We start from the raw sequence: 19,917 nt of genomic DNA, 5'->3' as shown, positions 1-19,917 counted from the left end.
GTGGTGAGTCTTTTTGGTATTTGTGTTTTAGGTTAAATTTTACAGTATCAATCCCTCTGAGAGACAAAAAGCACATTTTTTTATGTCTTTGGTTGAGCCTCCAGGTGTTATGTTTTGAAATAGCCTGTTTTGGATAACAACTGAGCTTTTGGAAGGATTGTTTTATCATCTCTGGTGTCAAATTCAGATTTATTTCAGGTGCTTTTGACTCTAAATGATTCGTGAGCTTGTTTTTTCCTTCGCAAGTAAAACTTTCTACAATAGGCTTTGGCTGCACTTTGGGATGTGTTATTGTGGATGTTGTATCTGCACTCCCTGCAGAAGGTGGTGCCTCCCAGTTACCAGGTTTATCGTCTTTCACTTTTTCCAGTAAATCAGCATAAATTTTGTCTTGGATCATATTTTTCACCTGGGCTTCGAAGACATTTTTAATTGCTTCGTAAAGAGGAAGTAAACTTTCTGCCCTTGGACTATCTGCCGCTATTTTTATTTCATTACTTTTAACTTGGGGTGCTTTGGGCTCAGTTCCTGGAGGAGTTTTCTGTTGCTGAAGGGTTTGTGTGGCTGTGTCCTGCACAGGTTCACTCTGATCTCCATGCTCAGGTGGTGGGGCATGCTCCGCGCTACCAAACAGCTGAGTTTCACACTGTGGTTCTTCTACCCCCAGCGGGGGAATATTCGTACTGAGGGCACTTTTCATGTGGGTTTCCACATTTTCGTTTGGATCTTCAGGCATGAATGGACAATCTGCAGGTGTTTGAATGGATTTTGGTGCCTTTTCTTGCTCGATCGTAAGCAAGTCAGGCTCTTTTACGATGCTTGAGATATCATGGCCTGGAACAACACATTCTTTTGTTTGTGGAGTTAAACTTTGATTTGCTTCACTGCTGAGGTTTGCTTCTGACTTGGCACTAGGAAGCTTGTTCATTTGTTGCTCATCCACCACGAAGGGCTGAGAATCCTGAGGAACTGTGCTTGTAGAATTCTGGTCACCTTCTTTTACAGTGCTTGAGCTGTCCCTCTTGACAGTTTTACTAGTGTTTGGTGATTTATGCGGAAATTTTGAAAGACAAGTTCTCTTTGCACTTTCTAAGTTTGTCTCAGGTACTACTGTTTCTTTAGTCTGAGATGGACTCATCATGGAAATAGAAAGACTTCTGATAAATATTCCTGAGGCTTCTTCTCGCCACAAAGATATTTTCTTTGATCTATTAAAATTATACTCCAATTTCTTTCTGTTGCTTGGAGTACCACGTCCCGTGTTGCCTAGAATCTGTAGAATAGGATGCTTTGGGATTTTCATACTTAAGTATTTGGGGCTCAATTCTCTTTTCACATCTGCTATTGTCAATCTGCCTTTCTGACCTCCAAAATTGGAAGAAAGTGGAATATAGGCATAAAATGAGTCCAGAATATGTTTTTGAAACATATTTTGTAGCTGAATGTTTTGTTTTGCGCAAGACACTTCTCGTTCCTTTTTATGTTTTTGTTTCCTTGGGCCGCAGTTTGCCATGTGAGAGACGACCTGAGCCTTGATTTGAGGTTCCTCTGCCTTTAGAGACGCCATGCTCAGGTTTACTGTGTTGCTTGTGTCCATTTCTATTTTCTCCTCCTCCAGATTGACGGTGGTGTGTTTGTGCATTTCTATTTTGTCCTCTTCCAGGTGGACGGCTATATTTGTGTCTATTTTTAATATCCCTTCTTTCCTGTCTAATTTTTTTTGCTCCAGATTTATAGTTGTGCTTGTGGCAGTTTCATTTTTTTCCTCCAGATCACCAAATTGAGGTGGAAAGTTCCAGAAGGAAGAAAGAGACTTCTGAAGCGACTCTGGGTTGTGTTCCTTTTGTTCTGGAACAAACAATGCCTGCCTTTTTTGCCCTTTTTGGGCATCAAACTCTGTAATATCCATGTGCATTCTTTGTAGTACTTGTGCTCCAGGGTAGACTGTAGTTTGCTTGTGCACATCTATTTCTAGCGGTGTCCTCTGCTTTCCATTTTGAAGTGGAATCTTCAGAGAAAGGCTAGAATCCACCCTGGTCTGCCGCCCACTCCCAGACCGCAGCACCATTTGCTTTTCCGTGACAATTTCTTGTTCTATATTCGGGGAGGCATTTGACTCTGTGATACTCATTTTCTCAACTGATTCCTTTGCCAGCACTTTGGGAGGGGACATTTTGCTCATTTTTTCATTATTTTGTCCATCTTCCTCTGGTTTATCAAATTTACATGAATCTGCAGATCCTGGAGACGCTTTTGATAAAGTCTCTTGTTGGTGGGCATCTTGCTCTGAAGCAGAAAATCCTTCTGAACTGACAGGGGTGCCACGCGTGGCACAAATTTCCTTGGATATTTTCCTCGGCAGCGAAACTAAGTCCTGAGGACTTATTTTATGGCTCAGGTTATTCATTATTTCCGTATCTTTCTTCAGACTTTCAATGTTAGTTAGATCTATCGCAGGGAAGGAAAGAAACGTAGTAAAATGTGCTGTTCTGTATTTTTCTCGCTGAGCCTCTTGCCCTGTGAAGAAATATTCCAGCCTTTTCCCACCTCTTATGGTACCAAGTCCTGTAAAATAGAAGCCCTCATGCCGTGAATTTAACTCACTCAGATCTCCTTCAGATTTGACTCGTGGAGGCTCTTTCCTTTGCTGGATGCTGATCATGAAGTTGGAGGTCCACTGTCGCTTGGCCTCTTCTGGAACCAAGTGTTCAGCGTTCTTAACCAGTTTACTGTCACCACTAACTGACTCTCTGATTGCTATTTTCTGGGTGTCTGATGATTCTTGGAGATGTTGCTGTGGATGAGAGGATCCTGTGATTCCTGGCACATCTTTGTGCATTTTGCTCCCTGAATCTAGATAAAGAGGTGCTGACGGGATAGAAAGAAAAGTCCTTGTCAGAACCACACCTGGTTTATCTTTACCTTTGTGTACACTCCTCCCTGGCTCTTTAATAACATTCAACACAAATTCCTTTGTACCAAGGACATGTGAAATTGGGGAAATTCTTCCCTCTTTGTGATGCATCCTGATCCTCATGTCTACTTTCTTCATGTCATACTTTTTTTCTTTCTCTGACGTGTGTTGTTTTCCAGTTCCCTTTGAATCTGCTCTCTTCTCTGCATCTGATAATGCTGAAAGCATCAGTGGAAGCAGGGAAGGTCTTTTAATTCCAAGCCTTTCTTCATCTACTTGTGTGCCTTTATCCAGTTTCAGCTTAATTAGAGGTCTGGAAACAAGTATTTTTCTTTGCAAAGAGGATCTTTTAATTCCAAGCCCTCCTTCATCTACCTGTGTGCCTTTATCCAATTTCAGCTTAATTCGTGGTCTGGAAACAAGTATTTTTCTTTGCAAAGAGGATCTTTTCATTCCAGGCCCTTCTTCATCTACTTGTGTCCCTTGATCCAATTTCAGCTCAGTAGGAGGTATGGAAACATACATTTTTCTTAGCATCATACTGGGCGGGTTACCTTGACCTTCCTGTTTCTTTGGCTCTATCCCTCTGATGTTCAGATGCAATTCTGTCCTATGGAGCATATATGAAGGAGGTATTCTCTTGGACTTCAAAGTTATCTCTGTGGTGTGTGTTGGACCTCTCGTATCTACCGTTCTTTCCCTGACCCTCTCTTCTTTCTCAGGCATAGGTTGTTCCTCGTTTTGAACGTCTTTCGTGATATCACCACCAATTGACTGTGTACGCACTATTTCCCTTGCATTTGATATTCTTGGCAAAACAGACCTTTCAAGTGCTAACATTTTATCATGTACTTGTACTTCTTTATCCAAGCTGAGGGCGGGGAGAGATGGTAACGAAGTAGAAGATGTGGTGGGAACCATACCCAGTTCAGCTTTACTTTCTTGCATCTCCTTTTCTTGATGCTTGGGGAACACGAGGTTTCCTCTTTCTGCTCCACCCTCTCCCTTGTTCTGGGATGTACGTCGTTCTTCATTTTGTGGACTGATCGCAGTATCACTAGCAATTGGCTCTACATGTGCCACTTCCTCGGAACCTGATGACTTCTGGAAGTTTACTGGGGGAAAAGAGGATCTTGGTAACATCGGCACGCTCTCTTCCTTGATGCTGGTATTTTCATGAGGGTGAAGGTGGGCAGGTCTAGAAGTACAAGTCTCAGGCTGCGTTAGGTCACCTGGCTCCCGTTTAGCTCCCTGAACCTCTCCCTCTTGCTCTTTAGTTTTCCACTGAAGGTCACTTGGATTGCATGTAGGCAAAACAAACAATTCCTTTGCTTTCAAACCCGTATTATTGGGGTCCACGATAATATTCATATGCACACTTTCCTCTCTGTCATCCTCCTCTTTCTGTAGCATGTGCTCTCTTACTTCTCTTACATCTTTTGCAAGTTCTCCATCAGTTGTTTCAGCATATTCTATTTTCATTGTGTGTGCTGATTCCTTGGACTGTGATTGTGGGAGTGGCAGTTTTGTAATTCTTATCACGTACCCCTCTCCTTCCGCTGCATCGGATTTAAGACATGGCAGAGTAAGTGAAGAAATACAAATGTTCTTCAGGTTTGTAACTAGTTCAGTGTCCTTTCTCTGCACCCTTTGCTCTTGCTTTTTAATTTCCCACCACGGTTTTTTGGTGTCAAGTAGATGTGAAAGCGGTGGCTCCTTTGCCTTCTGATCCAGAGAGAGAGAGACTGGGAGCACTCTGTCTTCAGTATCTGTTTTGAGTCTATCTTCCTCTTTCAACATAAGTGACCTCGTATCTGCTTTTTGGCTTGGAATGAATGGATCGTAAATCTCCAGTGGTGGAAAACAGGACTGTGTTATTCCTTCTGCGCCTTCCTTCTGGTTTGTGCTGGGGCCCCGCTGCAGGTCAGATAGAGAAGGTAAGGAAGCCCGCGTTTCCCTCAGAACCACCTCCTCCCCTCGCTCCTTGACATCCAGAGGCAGCCTGTTTCCTCTGAGTAGATGGGTAAGTGCGGACGAGTGGGCTTCCAAAGTTATTACTTGGGGGGATCGTCTGTCTCTCCCGCCTTTTGTTGTGACTCTGTCCTTTGCCTCTTTACATGGCGCGTGTCTGTTAGCTTTTATTATGACATTACATGAGCTGATACCCTGACTAGGATCTGCGTATCTGACTCCCCCTGCACCTGATGACTCACGGAGCTGTAACTGGGAAGGAGTGGATCCTGCGTCTGCTTTGGTTCCTGCATCCAGTCTATGGTGAGATGGACAACGCAAGGAAGGAGGAGCTTTTGCTGGAGCCACGTGCGGGTCCCTGCTTCTTCCCTGCTCCTGTTCCACTCTCTCCTTAGTACTCGACTGTGGTTCCTTTCTCCTGCTCCAGGCACCGAGCTCAGCAACGCTGAATGCGTGAGGAGGCGATGCTGTCCCTGCCTTGACGTCTGTGCCGTTGGGGCGCGCGGTCAGGGCTGCTGCTGGCACTCCGGCCTTTTCTTTCGGTGGTGGATGCTGTCTTCCTCCTTTTCTCCGGCTGTCAGCTGACTTTGTAGGTGCCGTCTGCACTGAAGACAATGAGTCTTGGAGCTCGAGAGGTGACACGTAATTCCTTATTATTCCTGGTTCCCCTTTCTCTTCTTTTATTGTGTCAAACTTCAGATGAGCTGAAGAAGTGACAAAAGGACAAATTTTGCTCAGAAGCACAACTGTGTGCTTGCTACCATCCTGCCCCCTTCTCACTTGTTCTTTAATGTTCACTTGCAGTTTCTTCGCTCTGAGTATATGGAAAAGGGGTGATTTATTTGCCTTCAAAGCTAAGCCTTTGGGATGCATTAGGTCTCTCTCAAAAATATTTGATTTTTTCTCTTCTCTCTGTGCCGTGTATTTTGTTCCCTTTGAATCTCTTGAGATATCATTGACAGGTGACGTCGTATATTTTAATCTCTTTGTGTCTGATGCTTCCTTGGGCCATGAGGATGGAAGGCAGGGTCTCACTACTCCTTGGCTCCCTTCCTTGCCTTCTGCAACTCTGTTTAATTTAAACTGAGGTAAACAAGGTCCTGCCAGAACGTCATCTTGTTCACTTGTTCTGTCCTGTACGTGTCCCAGGTTCCCTCTTATGTTTGTCTGTATGTCTCTAATTTGGGGGCCACACCCCCCGGGGGAACTGGGAACATGTGGAAATGGTAGTAATATCTTTGCCTTGGGAGTGGTGCCTTTGGGGTATATTTTATATTTCATGTTTGCTATTTCCCCTCTGTCCTCCCCTCTCTGGGGCTTGTACTCTTGTACCATTTTCACATCATCTGAGACATCATCTCCAGTTGAAGGAGCAGGTAGGGACGTACAGGTCAAAACCACACCTGGTTCACCTTTAATTCTCTGTATATTTTTCTTTTGCTCTTTGATGTCCAACTGGATTTCCTGTGAAATTGGTGATTTATTTTTCTTCAAAGGTACGACTTCTGCCATTTTTACTCTCTCTTCTTCTTCCGTATCACCACAGGTAGACTCTTTATATGCTATTTTCCCTGTATCTGATGAGTCCTGGAGCACTGGTTGTGGAAAGGGGGATCTTGTTTTTCTTAGCACGACTGCTTCTCGTTTCCCTCCTGTGTCCACCTCAGAGTAAGGTGGAGAAGACACAGAGAGGCACGGTCTTCTCCGAATCCCAGCTTGTTCACCCGAATCTTCCTGCATCTTTTCCTCTTTTCCTTTGATGTTCAAGTGCAACTCCTGTGGAGTCGGAGACTGATTCGCCTTCAAAGCTATTCTTTTGCGAAGCCTTATTTCTTCTTCCATTTCCACTTTATCTTCGGTTTTCTGTGGCATATATTTTGCTCTTTTTATGCTGCTTAAAATGTCATCCATTGGCTCCTCACATGTTATCATTGCATCTGATAATTCCTGGATGGTCAGTGATGGAAAGCAGAGCCCTGTTACTCCTCGCATGTGTGCCTCTTCTTTTAATCCAGGACCCCATTCCAGGAGGGATGAAGAAGGAATGGAAACATGGGGCTTGTTCGGAACTACATCTAGACCACCTTTATCTCCCTGCATCATTTCCTCTTGTTCTTTGTTGTTCCACTGTGGTTCTTGTCCACGCGGTGTAAGCTTAAAAAGCTTTTTCTTCCTTCTAAAAGTGGCACATTTGCGGTGCACCGTATCTTTCAGATACACAGTATCTTCTCCATCTTCCTTCTTTTTCTGTGGTAAATGTTGCTTTGATTCTATTATATCGCTTAAACTATCCCTACTAATTGACTCTGGAAATGATGTTTTTCTGATATTTGAGGATGCCTGGAACTTCAGTGGCGGAAGGCAGCTCCTTGGTATTCCTGACTTACCTTTTCCTACTTTTATTCTTGAATTCAAATTAGGATGTGACAGAGATGGTAAGGAAATCAGCAAGTCTGCCAGTTTCATACCTGACTTACCTTTACCTATTTGCACCTTGCTTTCTATTTTTACAATGTTCAGCGGCACTGGCCATTCCTCTCCCTCGCGTGTGTGTGACAGTGATGATTTCTTTGCCTTCAAAATAACGTTGGGATCCATTATCCATTTCATATTGACTCTTTTAATTCTATGCTTCTTTTTCTGAGATATATGGTGTTTTATTCCCTTTACGTCACTTGAGATAATCTCATCAATTATCTTTTTATTCAATTTGAAGTAAGGTGAAAAAGGGATGAACTCATACGTATTTGTCACAACCAAATCAGGTCTGACCTTTCTACATTTCATATTTACCATCTTCTCTTTTAGTTTCCACTGCAGTTCTGGCCTGTTGCCTGGGGTTCTGTAGTTCGCAGTATTAAACGTATCTGAAGAGACTGATTTCTTAAACATCAAAGTTCTTTCGGGGCATATTACGCCTTTCTTAAGTCCTTGTTTTACGTCACTCTTCTGTCTTTTACTTTCAGGCAAAAGAGGCAAATGGACAGAAAGAGAATGTAAAAACAATCCAGGCAGGCACACCTCTTTTTGTGCCTTTTTTTGATATGCTTTGCATAATTGTGCCTTCTCTCTTCGCTTGGAGCTACCATGTGATACTGAATCAATTACCTGTGCCCCGTCTGACGCTTTCTTTCCTTTTGGAAATGAGACATCCTGATATTTTATATTTTCACTGAATGATTCTGAAGGCAGCATTGTATTTTGTCTTTTTGTTTGCCTTGGAGGACTCAAGGGCCCAGCCCATTCCAGGCCATACTCACTTCCAGTGTTCAGATGAGCTTTAGAAATCAAGTCTGATCCTTTTGTCCTGCTCAACACGTTACCTGCTTCTGATAATGCTTCCTTGGCCGGAGGCACTAACTGTGGCAGGAACCAGGGATCATTCTGAGGGTAGGACCTATGCATCAGAAAATTCTGAGAGGGAACCAACAGGTGCTGCTGTGTTTGTTCTGCACTGGGTAAGTGTCTCTTTTCACTTGTTTGGGTATATCCAACAGTAACATCCATTCCTTTTAATGCTTCCTTAGCCTGTGGAGTTGAATGTTCACCATGCATCATATTGGTGTCATCCAGTTTTACTCGCTGCACTGAGGTGCTAATGTGCAGTCGACCTGCTGGCGAGTGAGACGCAGGCTTTAGAAGAGCCTCGTTTGTATGTTTTTGTTGCTGTTCTCCCTTTCCTGTAATTAGCAAACCAGCTCCTTCTGCACTTGGGGTGTCATGCATAGTGCTAGCTACTTCTTCCGAAGCTTTCTTTTTACACGGCATCTTACTTTGAAATATATCTCTCAAAGAGGGAGAAGCAAGATTTGGGCAAATATGTTGTATATATTCTGGTTGCTTTTCTTCTTTTCCTGAAAAAAGCAAGCCAATTCCTTCTGTATCTGAAGCGTGGTACTTTGCACTCTCTGCCTCCTTTAATGCTTTCTTTACCCTTGGCAATTTAACCTGGAGTCTATCCATCAAAGAATGAGAAGCAGATGGTGGAAGAGCCTTGCATGTACTTTCTTGTCGATGTTCTTTTCTTCCTCTGGTATGCAAATCGGTTCCTGCCGAGCCTGGAGTTGGAGCCACTGGAAAATATGCTTTGTTTGATGCTTTCTCTACCATTGGGCTCAAAACTGTTGAACTCAATCCTTTGGCTGAGACTTCTTTCTTTAGCTTTTCAGTGTGGAGTTGATGCACTATGCAAGAAGACATCGACTCCAGAATATTTTCTTTACTTTGTTTAGAACTGTTTTGTTGCTCTGCCTTCTGTGTTTTGGAAAAGTTGATTTTCTGTCCATTTGATTCTAATAGAATATCAGTTCCCTCTGATTTCTCTTTTCTCCATGGATTTACAGTCAAATCTACAGGGATGCTAACATGTTCTTTCCCTGTTGCATTGGCTGCCTCTTTTACCTGAAGAGGTTCCCCACCGGGGCAAGATACAGAATCCAGGATGCTTGCAGAAATGCAGTCTGGTTTCATCTCTCCTTTCTGCACTGCAGACATATTTTGCTGGACCTCTGCATGTGTACAAAGAAATTTATATCTTTTTGAACCTTGTAAGATAGCAGTTTCTTTTACTCCTTCTCTTCCAAATAGATGTGAAGCATGTCTTCTGTCAAGGTACGCATCTTCCTCAGCAACGTTTCCTGTGTTTTCTGAATGAGGAGTTTCCACAGTGGGGTAGGCGACAGGTTCCAGATGTGTCACCGAAATACTTCCTCGTTCCCGCCGTTCTTGCTCCTTGTGTGTCTTCTGTGGAGAAGCAGCCAACTCCGTAAGAAACAAAACGTGTCCTTTTGGACTTAAGGAGATGTCCATTTTCTCTGATACTTCTCTCCCTATTGGAGCTGAAGCTGAACGTCGGACCACATCTGCATCGCCTTCCTTTACTCTCCGTTCAATGAGGAGTTCATGCTTTGTATGTGGTCTAATTCTTGAGATGTCAAACGCAGTGCAACTGAGTTCCCTCTTCTGTGAAGGGAGATGGCGGTATACGTCTCTTTTCAAATTGACTGTGAACTTGACACAGTCGGGCTCCTTCTTCACCTGCTGGCTAATCACCAGCTGGTACCTACGTTGTGGGGGAAGGTCCAGTAAAGCAGTTCGGTAGTTTTCCTCTTGCTCTCTAATGTACTGTTTCAGGGTTTTAATATTTCTTGACGTAGCACTCTTAACAAGGGACTGTGTTTGTCTTCTGTTTGGTGATTTCTCCAGCTTCAGCTGCGGAGGCATGTGTATCAACTTTTGCGGCCTGCCTTTCTCCCTTCTTACTTCCATAAACTCTTTCATTTGCGATGGAACAGATCCAGAGTCACAGAGAGTATTCAGAACTAACTCTGCCTCGGCTCTGCCTTGCTGGAACTCCTTCTTCTGTTTCTCGATGTTAAATCTCATCTCCTTTTTCTCCAACTCTGCCTTTTCCTCTGTGATATGACCATTCAGATTTCTGTGAGGTGTTTTGTTGTTAAACAGAGTATCCCTTACTGTTGTATTGAATGAGAGCTTATCAATCACTAGCTTGGATGGTGAAATGTTAGCTCCCTCCGTGGCATGAAATAATGTCTGTCTCACTCTCCCGTTCCATTGCCTCTCATTTGTCTTGTACTTAAATCTGTGCCTTTTCTTTCTATGGTTTCCTGTAAGACACCTTGCGGTATTCAGCAACTGTGAAACGAGTAGTCTCTTCGCCTCCAAAGTTACATGCTTGGGACTCGTTGTACTTTTCTTTTCTACAAACTCTAATGCGTAACTCTGGCTTTGGGGTTCAGGTGAATAAAGGCTGGAGAAATCTAAAGGCTTTAAGATGTTTCTTACTAAGTCACTTTGATTCCATGTCTTTTTCTGAGAAATAGGACTATCCCATTTCTTCCTAGGATTTCCATTCCAGAGACCATCACATTGTATGGAGCCAGTCTCTGATTTCCTAGCTTCTGGAAATGGAGTCTTTAGACCTACCATATATTTTATTCTCTCTTGAGCATGAAGACTTTTCTTCAGTGTTTGTACTTGAATAAAATTCATCACATTCCTAGAAACAGGCTCCAAAATAGTTTCTCTAACATGTTTTTCTTGTCTCATATTTTGTACTGCACAAGACAAATTCCAAGTGCTTCTGCCTTCTGAACTATTCAGTTTAGATTCTGATTTGCAGGAGCCAAGATTTTTCAGATGGTAGGAAGTGAAATGGAAGTGTTGGCTCCAGTGTGGAACTGATTCTGCTAACATTTCTAGGATATTTTTCTCTTCCTTTGCACATTGCACATTCATTTTCACTGTGTTGCTGGATTGGTTTTGTGTATCATTCAGATTGGCCTCCCATGCCTCTCGGTCACACGGTGATTTCTCTGGCTCTGGGTGGGTACGAGCGTGTATTTTAACTCTTGGTTGATCCGTCTCTGTTTTTGGTGTGCCATCCATTTCAATATCTAATTTGTTATACGTTGAAACCGGTGTGGGAGATGAAAATGCATCAGCTATACTTTGATTTTGTTGCATGTTGTTTATCACAGATTTTAAATTGCACCCCTGTTCCTTTCTACAGGATAGATTACCGTGCTCAGTGATATTAAGCACCTGTGAACAAAGAGGTTTCGTTGCCTTCATGGTTACACATCTGGGACCCAAAAGATCTTTCCTTTCCAGATATTTTAATGCCCTTTTATGCCTTTTAGACTCAGCTAAGACAGACATCATGGATATTATTAGCAAATCTCCTTGCAACTCTTTGTGTTTCTTGGCAACACGACCACCCGCTTTCCTTCTGGCACTTTTATCACATGGATCTCCAAGCACTGACATTCCCGACTTGGGAGGTGGGATGTTTTGATCAGCTGTGTATTTTATTCCTTTTTGAGTTTTTATGTCTCCCTCTTCTCCTTCACACGGTAGGGAAACTGCACTGGAAACATCTGGCTTCCTTGTGGGGCTCCCAGCAGATGGACTACAATACTCTGCCTCCCCAGTGAAAAGACCATCAAATCTTGCTCGCCTGCTTTTCCGACATGCAGCCTTCTCACTCAGTCTATGGAGTATGTCTTTTTGTGGTGGGACAGTCTTCGTCAGCTTCTCAGTTGGAAATGGAATTATCAGGGGAGAACAGAGAGACTCCAATATATTTTCTGAAGCCAGTATTTTTTGCTGCCCATCTTGCTCTGTGATAAGCATAATTTGATCTTTTCTACTTCCTGTCCTATTCAGGAATCGAAGACCTGCTTCGAATAAAACTTCGTTGCCCTCTTTTTCTTTGTCCTGCTGCCATCTTGATTCTGGTGTGTTGCTTGAGGTGCTCCATTTATTAGAGGAATATTTACACAGTCTTTTCCCTTCCTCTTGCTTTAGCTGTAAAAACGTGCTTTCTTCCCTTACTGGGCCTTTCTCTGCTTTCAGCTTTTCATGTGTTTTGATGGCAGGTGAAACAGGTGTAAGTGAAAACAAGGCATTCATAAATGTATCGGACATCCTTTGAGGTATTTCTTTGGCCACGTCATCCAAGGTGTGGACCTGTTCCTTTCCATGGCTCAGGGCACCAGACCTAGTGATGTTAACTGTCTTTAAAACCGATGCCATCTGTGCTTTCTCAGTCCCAGACTCAGGGATTTGTGCTGCGTTTCTCCACCCTTTGATTTTAGATGAAGCTGGCCGGGAGCGACCAAAAGACTGTAGGCTTCTCACTTGTGAGCCCATCTGTAACCTCATCTTTCCCTCTTGCACAGAACTAGCAAGTTCCTTCCAAGGGCCTCTTCCAGATGGGAAGCCACTCTGTGCTATAACAATTAAAGATTCACTAAGTGATTTCTCTGTCACTGGGGATGAAATCTTTGGACTCCCTGTATCTTTTAAGCCTCTCTGGGTTTTTGTTCTTTTTGGTAGCTTCTGAAATGGCAGTGAATTCAAAACAGAGCAGGAAACAGAATGCGACACATTTTGCATGAAACGCGCGTGTTGCTGCAGCTCCTGAGCTATGGTAAGTGACTCTGGGGTTATTTTCCTTGCTGAATTCTTCCGTTCTAGGTCTGATTTCACAAAGCGAGGCTCCTCCTTTTTATAAGCATGAACAGTGAAGTGTTGAGAATTCCGTGGGGCTGCTTCTCCGCCATAGTCTTTGACTTCCTCCCCGACCTTTGCAGCCCAGCCCCTCTTCTCCCTGGAATGGGCCCCCCAGGCTTCCTCTCCACCTGGTGACTGCCCTCGCTGTTGCAGCTCATGACTGAATTTCCTCTTCCATGGCCTCCCCGTCTCTATTTTTATTCTATTATGCACTCCCACGTCAAGTGAAACAGGCATGGAGGAGGAAATGGCACTGAGGATGACATCTGCCACAGACTGACCCTGTCTTCTCATGGTTTTGAAGTTGCATTCCCATTGCCTCCTGTGGCTCGGGGCACCCCCTTTGCTGGAGTTAAAGGTCTGGGAAATCGGTGCCTTCTTTGCCTTCAAAGTGACACATTTGGGACTCATTTTATTTCTCTTGCCTGTAAGTTTTACGTTGTTTTGCTTTCTTTTCGACACAGCTGAAACAAGTGTGGATATATCCAAAAACTCCAGAGTTGTTGCTGGTAATTCTTGGGCTAGTCCTTCCTTTTCCTCTGCGGTGAGGTCTTCCAGGATCCCAGAGTATTTTATGTGAATTAAAAGGTCAATAATCTGTGATTTCAGGGTTGTTGGATGTAGGGTTTTTAGACCACCATTCCGTGGGATATTAAATACCTGTGAAATTGGCACCTTCCTTGCCTTCATAGTAACACATCTGGGATGCATTTTACTTTTTAAGGCTCTACGTGGAAACGTCTTTCTCTGCCTCTTAGATTCAGGTGCAGTGGGTGTGAAGATATCCAAAGACTCCAGCACAGCTGCTTGCAAAGCTTTGTGGGACTCTGCCTTCTCCTCTTTAACCTGGTTGTGCAGGTCCCTGCCGTGGCTCCCGTCACTTGGGAGACCACATTTCACCGTATCAATTAAAACTTGACCAACGAGTGGTTCCTTTGACTTGAGAAGAGGAAGGTTTGAGTCCACTGTACACAGGGCACCACTTTGCGTCTGGTGACTTCTCTTTGGCTCCTCTACCTGCGCCGGATCTGTAGGTGGCACTTGCGGTGTGAGGTCTTGTTCTGTAAAAAACAGAATTTTCCCACTTCCCTTATTTTCTGGTTTGTGAAGGTTAAGCTCCTTTCTGTGGCCTGAGCAGAATACGAAATGTTGGCTGTGCTGTGGAAGTACTTTTAGGAACATCTCTTGTTCACTTTCTTCTTCCTCTTCATCGTGAAAATTGGTTTCTTCGGTGTCATCTAGAGTCAGAGTCCCTTCTTGTGGTGCTGTCTCTTGCTTTACTTGTTTGGAACCGAGTCTTTTCTCTCCTAACATGTCTTTTTCTCTTTCTCTCTTGCGATGCCTGTTAACGTCAGGTATAATGGTCATGAGGGAGTACATGTTACCTGCCGTTTTTTGATCCGCCTCCTTCATTTTGGTTGTCAAGTTACATCCCAGTGCTTTTCTACGGTTTGGGCTCTCCCCACCCTTGATATTGAACATGTATGAAATGGATGGTTTCTTTGCTTTAAATATTTCACATTTGGGATTCACTAGGGTTTTCACACGTGAAGACTGTTTGAAGTTTCTCTTGCTTTTGGATACAGGTACAGCAGCCACCCAGAAATCTAAAGCTGCTGTCTGTTTCTTTTCAATTCCACCTGCTTGTTCCTTTTGATGGTTTGCATCAGATGGGACACCACATTCCCTTGCAGAGAACATTCTTTCATCAGTCTTTGCTTCTCCTGACTTGGGAGGTGAAAACCTGGTAGAACTCCCTAGCTTTCCAAATTGAAATTGACCCAGCGTAGGGCCTGAAGTAGAACTCAAAATAGTCTGTGCAAAGTGCGTTTGTGGTGGTCCCTGAACACTTACACTTCCTGGTTGTTTCAGTTCCTCATCCGACTTGACAAGGTCATGGTCCCTCTCCTGATATATATTGAATACAAAGCCTTGGCTATTCCCTGGGGCTGGGAAATCTTTGTGTTCCCCTGCTTCCTCCTTCCCATCTTTCACACTATTAGATAAACCACTCACATCAACAGAATCTGGGCAACATACTTCTCTTCCATTTGGGGATTTCTCTTGCGTTAGCTGTATCTGACTAAGTCTTGTTACCCTTTGCATATCTGTCTCCATATTTAATCTGATACTCGTTTTGATGTTGGGCAAAATAGGCACCTTGAAGTGAATGAACTCCAAAAACGCACCTGCTATATTTTTATTTTGCTGTGGATTTTTCATCTTTGTTTTAAGACTGTATTGCAGTTTCTTGTTCTGCCTGCTGTTAAGCATATGCAAAATTGATGGCTTTTTTTCCCTCATAGTTCTATATCTACGACTCACTGTTTTTGGCTTCCTTGCTAATTTCAATGTGTTCTTTCTTTTAGATTTAGAAACAAGGTGTTCAACAGAATCAGAAGACTGCAGGAATGTCACTTGCAAATTTTCTGGTAACTCTGAATTTTTTTCCACAAAATAAGAATCTAGTTCCCTTTTAGGGTTTCCACCAGATGGCAAGTCACACTCTGTTGCAGTGTTCAAAGGTTTATCAACTGATGACTTTCCTGTCTCGGGAGGCAGACTCGCCGGACCCGTAGGGGCTGTTTTCTCATCTTCTGGTTTGTTGGTCTTCTGGAGTCCCTTGGTTTCTCTAGAACTCATCTGGAGGTCAGTCTGCAAAGCAGTTCGTGTAAAGCATGTTTGATGCTGCATATCTTGCTCATTAATGGGCAGCTTCTGGGCTAAACAGTCCAGTGTTGGGTCTGGTTCGGCAAGATGGGTCTTCTTCCCCTGATGTGCATGGATCCAGAGGTGCTGGGTATGCTGTGGAGCTGTTATTAGCAAACATTTTTGCTCTTCTTCCTCTCCATCTTCCACTTTTTCTCCTCTGTCATGGAAGGTGTGACTCTTAAGAAAGATATCAACGTACTGTGGTCTCCCTTCATGTGCCAGTTCCTGGAAATTCACCTGAGCATGACAGAAGCTGTTTGTTTCTCCTTGTAACCCGCTACGCACAGGTGAGTAAAGGGTATTTAGAAATTCATATACCAGTCCGTTAGCTTGGCTGATCTTTTCAAACTTGGCCTTAAAGTCAGATTCTAGCTTCCTTCTATGGCCTGTGATACTACATATTTTTGAAATTGAGGGCTTCAGTGCCTTCATATGTACAGACTTGGGCTTCACTGTACATTCTATATGCGAGAATCTCACTCCATTTTTCTTCACTTTAGAATGAGACAAAGCAGGCATGTGGCAATTAAAAGTCTCTGGGGAAACTGCTGGTAAATCTTTGGGTAATGCTGACCTTGTTCCTGCAAAAAAGTAACCCCTTTCTCTTGTATCATTGCCATCATCTGGGACATCTCTTCCTCCTGTCTGGTTTAAAGGGTCTCCCGTTGGTGAGTTTTCTGATGCTGGAGGAGGCGTCTCAGAATCTGCAATGTATCTTAAATCTGTTTGTGTTGGTAGGCTTTTCTCCACATTCTCAGCATGAAATGGATCTGTTATGGTGGAATAAATAGGCTCCATCATGATTTCTGCAAAGGTGACTGGTTGATGCATTTCCTTCTTTGTTTTAAGCTCCTTCTCTGGATAAGCATCCGGTCTGAGGCCCCAGCTATCCTGAAGGGCTGTTTCCAGTGACACTTCTTTATCCCTTCTCACTTCATCTTGCAAGTTAGCATCTTCCTTTGTGTTTCCAGAGTCACTTCCCTTATTAATGGTATCTGAACATGTTTCTTCTCTTTCAACTTCTGATTTCTCTTGTTTTAGCTGGGTATGACTGGGATTCTCTGCATTTAATCTGCTGTACATTCTCATATGAGGCAAAATAGATGTGTGAAGGTAAATGACATTCAGAAGCTTATCTGCCACAGTTTTATCTTGCAGTATTTGTTTAATTATGATTTTAAAATCACCTCTTGGTCTTCTTGGATGACATATTGGTGGCTTCTTTACTTGTATAATTACACGTTTGGGACTGAGTGCACCTTTCATCCCTGATAATTTTTTTCTGATTTTCTGCCTTTTAAAATATGATGAAGGAAGCACATGCATATTATAAGATGCCAGGGCAACTTCAGATAAAACTCTTCTGAAGTCTTCCTTTTCATCTGCCATCTGATGGCCTGGTGTCTTTCTGGGGCTTCCACCAAATGGGACGCCACATTCTGTGGTTTCAGTTAAAACTTCGCCAGCTGGTAAGCTCTCTGACGCAGTAAGAGGACACACTGGATCAGCAGTCTCCCTGCCGGGAGGTCTGTCTGTGCTATGCTTCACCTTCTCAGCTTGAAATGGGTCCATGGTGGGGCATGGAGTAGTCCCCAAAATCATTTCTGGGGAAAGAGTTTGTGACTGTGCCTCTCGCTCTTTATTTTGAGTTGTTCTGCTTTGTGAACTGCTCTGTCCTGCTTCAAATTTGACATCCTTGGCCTTCCGCTCTAGTTGTAGGCTGAACCTGAAACCTTCTGGCAGCTGTGGAACTGCTTCTTGTAAAGCCTGTTGCTCTTCCTCTCTGTCATGGTCTTGTGGCTTTTTAAACACACATCTCACAACAATGACTTTTGCATTCCACAGTTTCTTGTCATCTGGTAATTTGTCTTGCTTTACCGCTGAAGGACTAAGTCTCATTCTTGATGTATCTGTTTTGGGTTTGAATCTGCTCTGCATTTCCATGGGCGGTGGTTCAGAGATGGTGGTGTGAGTAGCATTGTGAAACGCATCAGATATTCTTTGATCTTGCATATTTTTTGTGTTGCTTCCAGGGGTGCATTCCAGGTCACCACTTTCACGCAGGTCACCGTCTTCTGTAAATTTAAGTATTAATGGTTTCTTTTCCTTCTCAATTACATCTTCTGTACTCTCTTGAATTTTTACACCTGCTAATTGTTCACTGCTTTTATGCTTTCTGGTTCTTAGTGAAATGAGCAAGTTGACATCTGAAGACTCCAGAACAATTTCAAGAAAATCTTTTTGTCTTTGTGTATTTCCCTTTGGAGAGCTCCTTTGCATTTCTGAGGTACTAGCTGGTAACTGCTCATCACTTGAAAGTGGAAATTGTGCATTCTCTGCACTTTTTAGGTCCTCCCATGTTTTTGTTTTTCTGTCCAACTCCATTTTGGGAGAGAAAACAAATTTCTGCAAATGTTCTGATATAGCTTCTTCTAAAGGTGTCTCATGCTTTGCAGTATTTGGGTCAGATGTTTTTTCACTGCCTGGGACACAAAACTCTGCAATATCCATTTCCTTTGCTTGTATAATTGGGTCTTTAAGAGACCCTTTATTCCTCCAGTTTGTTTCTATTAATGATGCTTTTTGTTGATAAGTATCGTCCCTGAAAGACTGTTCTAGCTGAGGTGGAATTTTGGGTGAAATGCTTTTTAGTCCAGTACTGTCTCTGCCATGCTGCTGCCCATTTTTAGGGCTGCTTGAGGTTTCTCTTTTCTCAAGAGACCCTGTGTTGTTGACCTTCTCTGCATATCCTGACTTATTTTGCTTCAGCAGAAAATGTCCACACCCTGTTAAACCTGGCATGAACTTCACTAGTTTTTTCCTGGAATACTTCCTAATATAAGGAAGAACAAGCTTGAAAACATAAATAAGATGCAAGGCTGTACCTGCTTTACCTTTTCTGTGATGAAATTCTTTCTTCTGAGTGTCACGCTTGTGTCTTAACTTGTGACGTTCTAGAGTGTGACCTACTGTGATTTGAAGTACCCGTGACCGTGGTGTTTTCTTTGACCTTTGAGGTGGAACTTTGAGACTAAATTTACTTTTACTGTGTAATATTTTTCTTCTGTTTTTCTGCCTGTTCGTGGTAGGTGAAGGAGGCACTGAGCCGTATGCAGGACACTGGTTTACTTTTGAGGAAGCAGTTTGTTTCTGGGCCTTCGTCTTTGCCCTCTTTAGTTGTGTTAACCCTTTAGCAACTGAATCTGGGCTTAGAGTTAAAACTAGAAATCTGGCAATCTTAAAAATAGCATTTTGCCCTTGGATTGAATATTCATTCTTATTTGGATCTTCAAACCAGATAGGATATTGGGCCTCATCTAAGGGTTTTTTATCAGACTCTAGGCCCTTGATTGAATCTTGAGTCTCAACAGGATATGGGACTTTGACCAAATGTTGGCTCCTGTCCATATCTTGGGCCTGGAAGGAGTCTTGTGTGCTGCTGGAAGGTGGTTTCCTCATCAAATCTTGAGGCAGAGCAAAGTATTTGGCCTCGATATCAGGCTGGCTGTTCATAGATACCTGGTTGTTAACAAATTGTTGGGCTTGACTAGTAAATTGGGCTTCAAAAAAACCTTGATCCTGAACAGCCTTTTGTCCTGGAAAAGAATCTTGTGTTTGGGCAGAAATGTCCACTCTAACAGACTGCTGATTCTGAATCAAGGGCTCTTGAGATCTTGAGTACACACAGGTAGCTTTACTGTCTAATGTAGCTCTGGATTTTAGAGGAATTTGGTTTCTCACATTTTCTTCTAGAAGTCTGACTTGGTCTCTAGAAAGAAGTAAGTGGGCAGAAGGACACGGAACCACATCTAGATCTTCACTTTCTATAATGATTCTAGAAGTTCTTGAAAAGTTGAAGTCCGAAGAAAACATTACATTTTCATTTTTGTTGTTTTTCATTATGGAAAATAATTTCTTTGATGAAAGCTGTGTTGTTTCCTGTTCATCTTCAGGATACCCGCTACGCCTTAGAAAAACTTCCTTTACTTCTGAATGGAACAGTGACAGAAACGAGCTAGTCCCACTTGAAGATGGCATGTGACTTTCACTAAAGTGACTTACTTGATATTTACTTTCACTGGTACTTGCTTGTATTGTTTCATCTGCTGGTGAAACACTGCCTTCAAAGTTACCTTCATTCTCTTCAGATGCAAGTGATGAAGCGATTGTTCTTTCTGAAAAGTCATCAGCTCTGAAATATAAGAAAACAGTGTGTAAACGAGTTGTCACTTAGGACATATTTCATACAAGAACTCTCGTCCAGATTTAAGGAAACCCAATAT

The 19,917-nt window shown here is 42.9% G+C and overlaps 1 protein-coding gene across 1 annotated transcript in view; it reads right to left on the bottom strand.

Annotated features, from left to right (window-relative positions):
• The window catches only part of CCDC168 (coiled-coil domain containing 168), a 28,277-nt gene that overhangs the window by 1,946 nt on the left and 6,414 nt on the right, over positions 1–19,917 (bottom strand). Inside the window, 2 exon segments of the mRNA XM_032496008.1 lie at positions 2–8,541; positions 8,716–19,826. Coding sequence (XP_032351899.1) covers positions 2–8,541; positions 8,716–19,826 — 19,651 coding nt within the window.

This window comes from Camelus ferus, chromosome 14, assembly GCF_009834535.1.
Source record: "Camelus ferus isolate YT-003-E chromosome 14, BCGSAC_Cfer_1.0, whole genome shotgun sequence".
Lineage (NCBI taxonomy): Eukaryota > Metazoa > Chordata > Mammalia > Artiodactyla > Camelidae > Camelus > Camelus ferus.
This window is presented reverse-complemented; position numbering and strand designations above follow the sequence as displayed.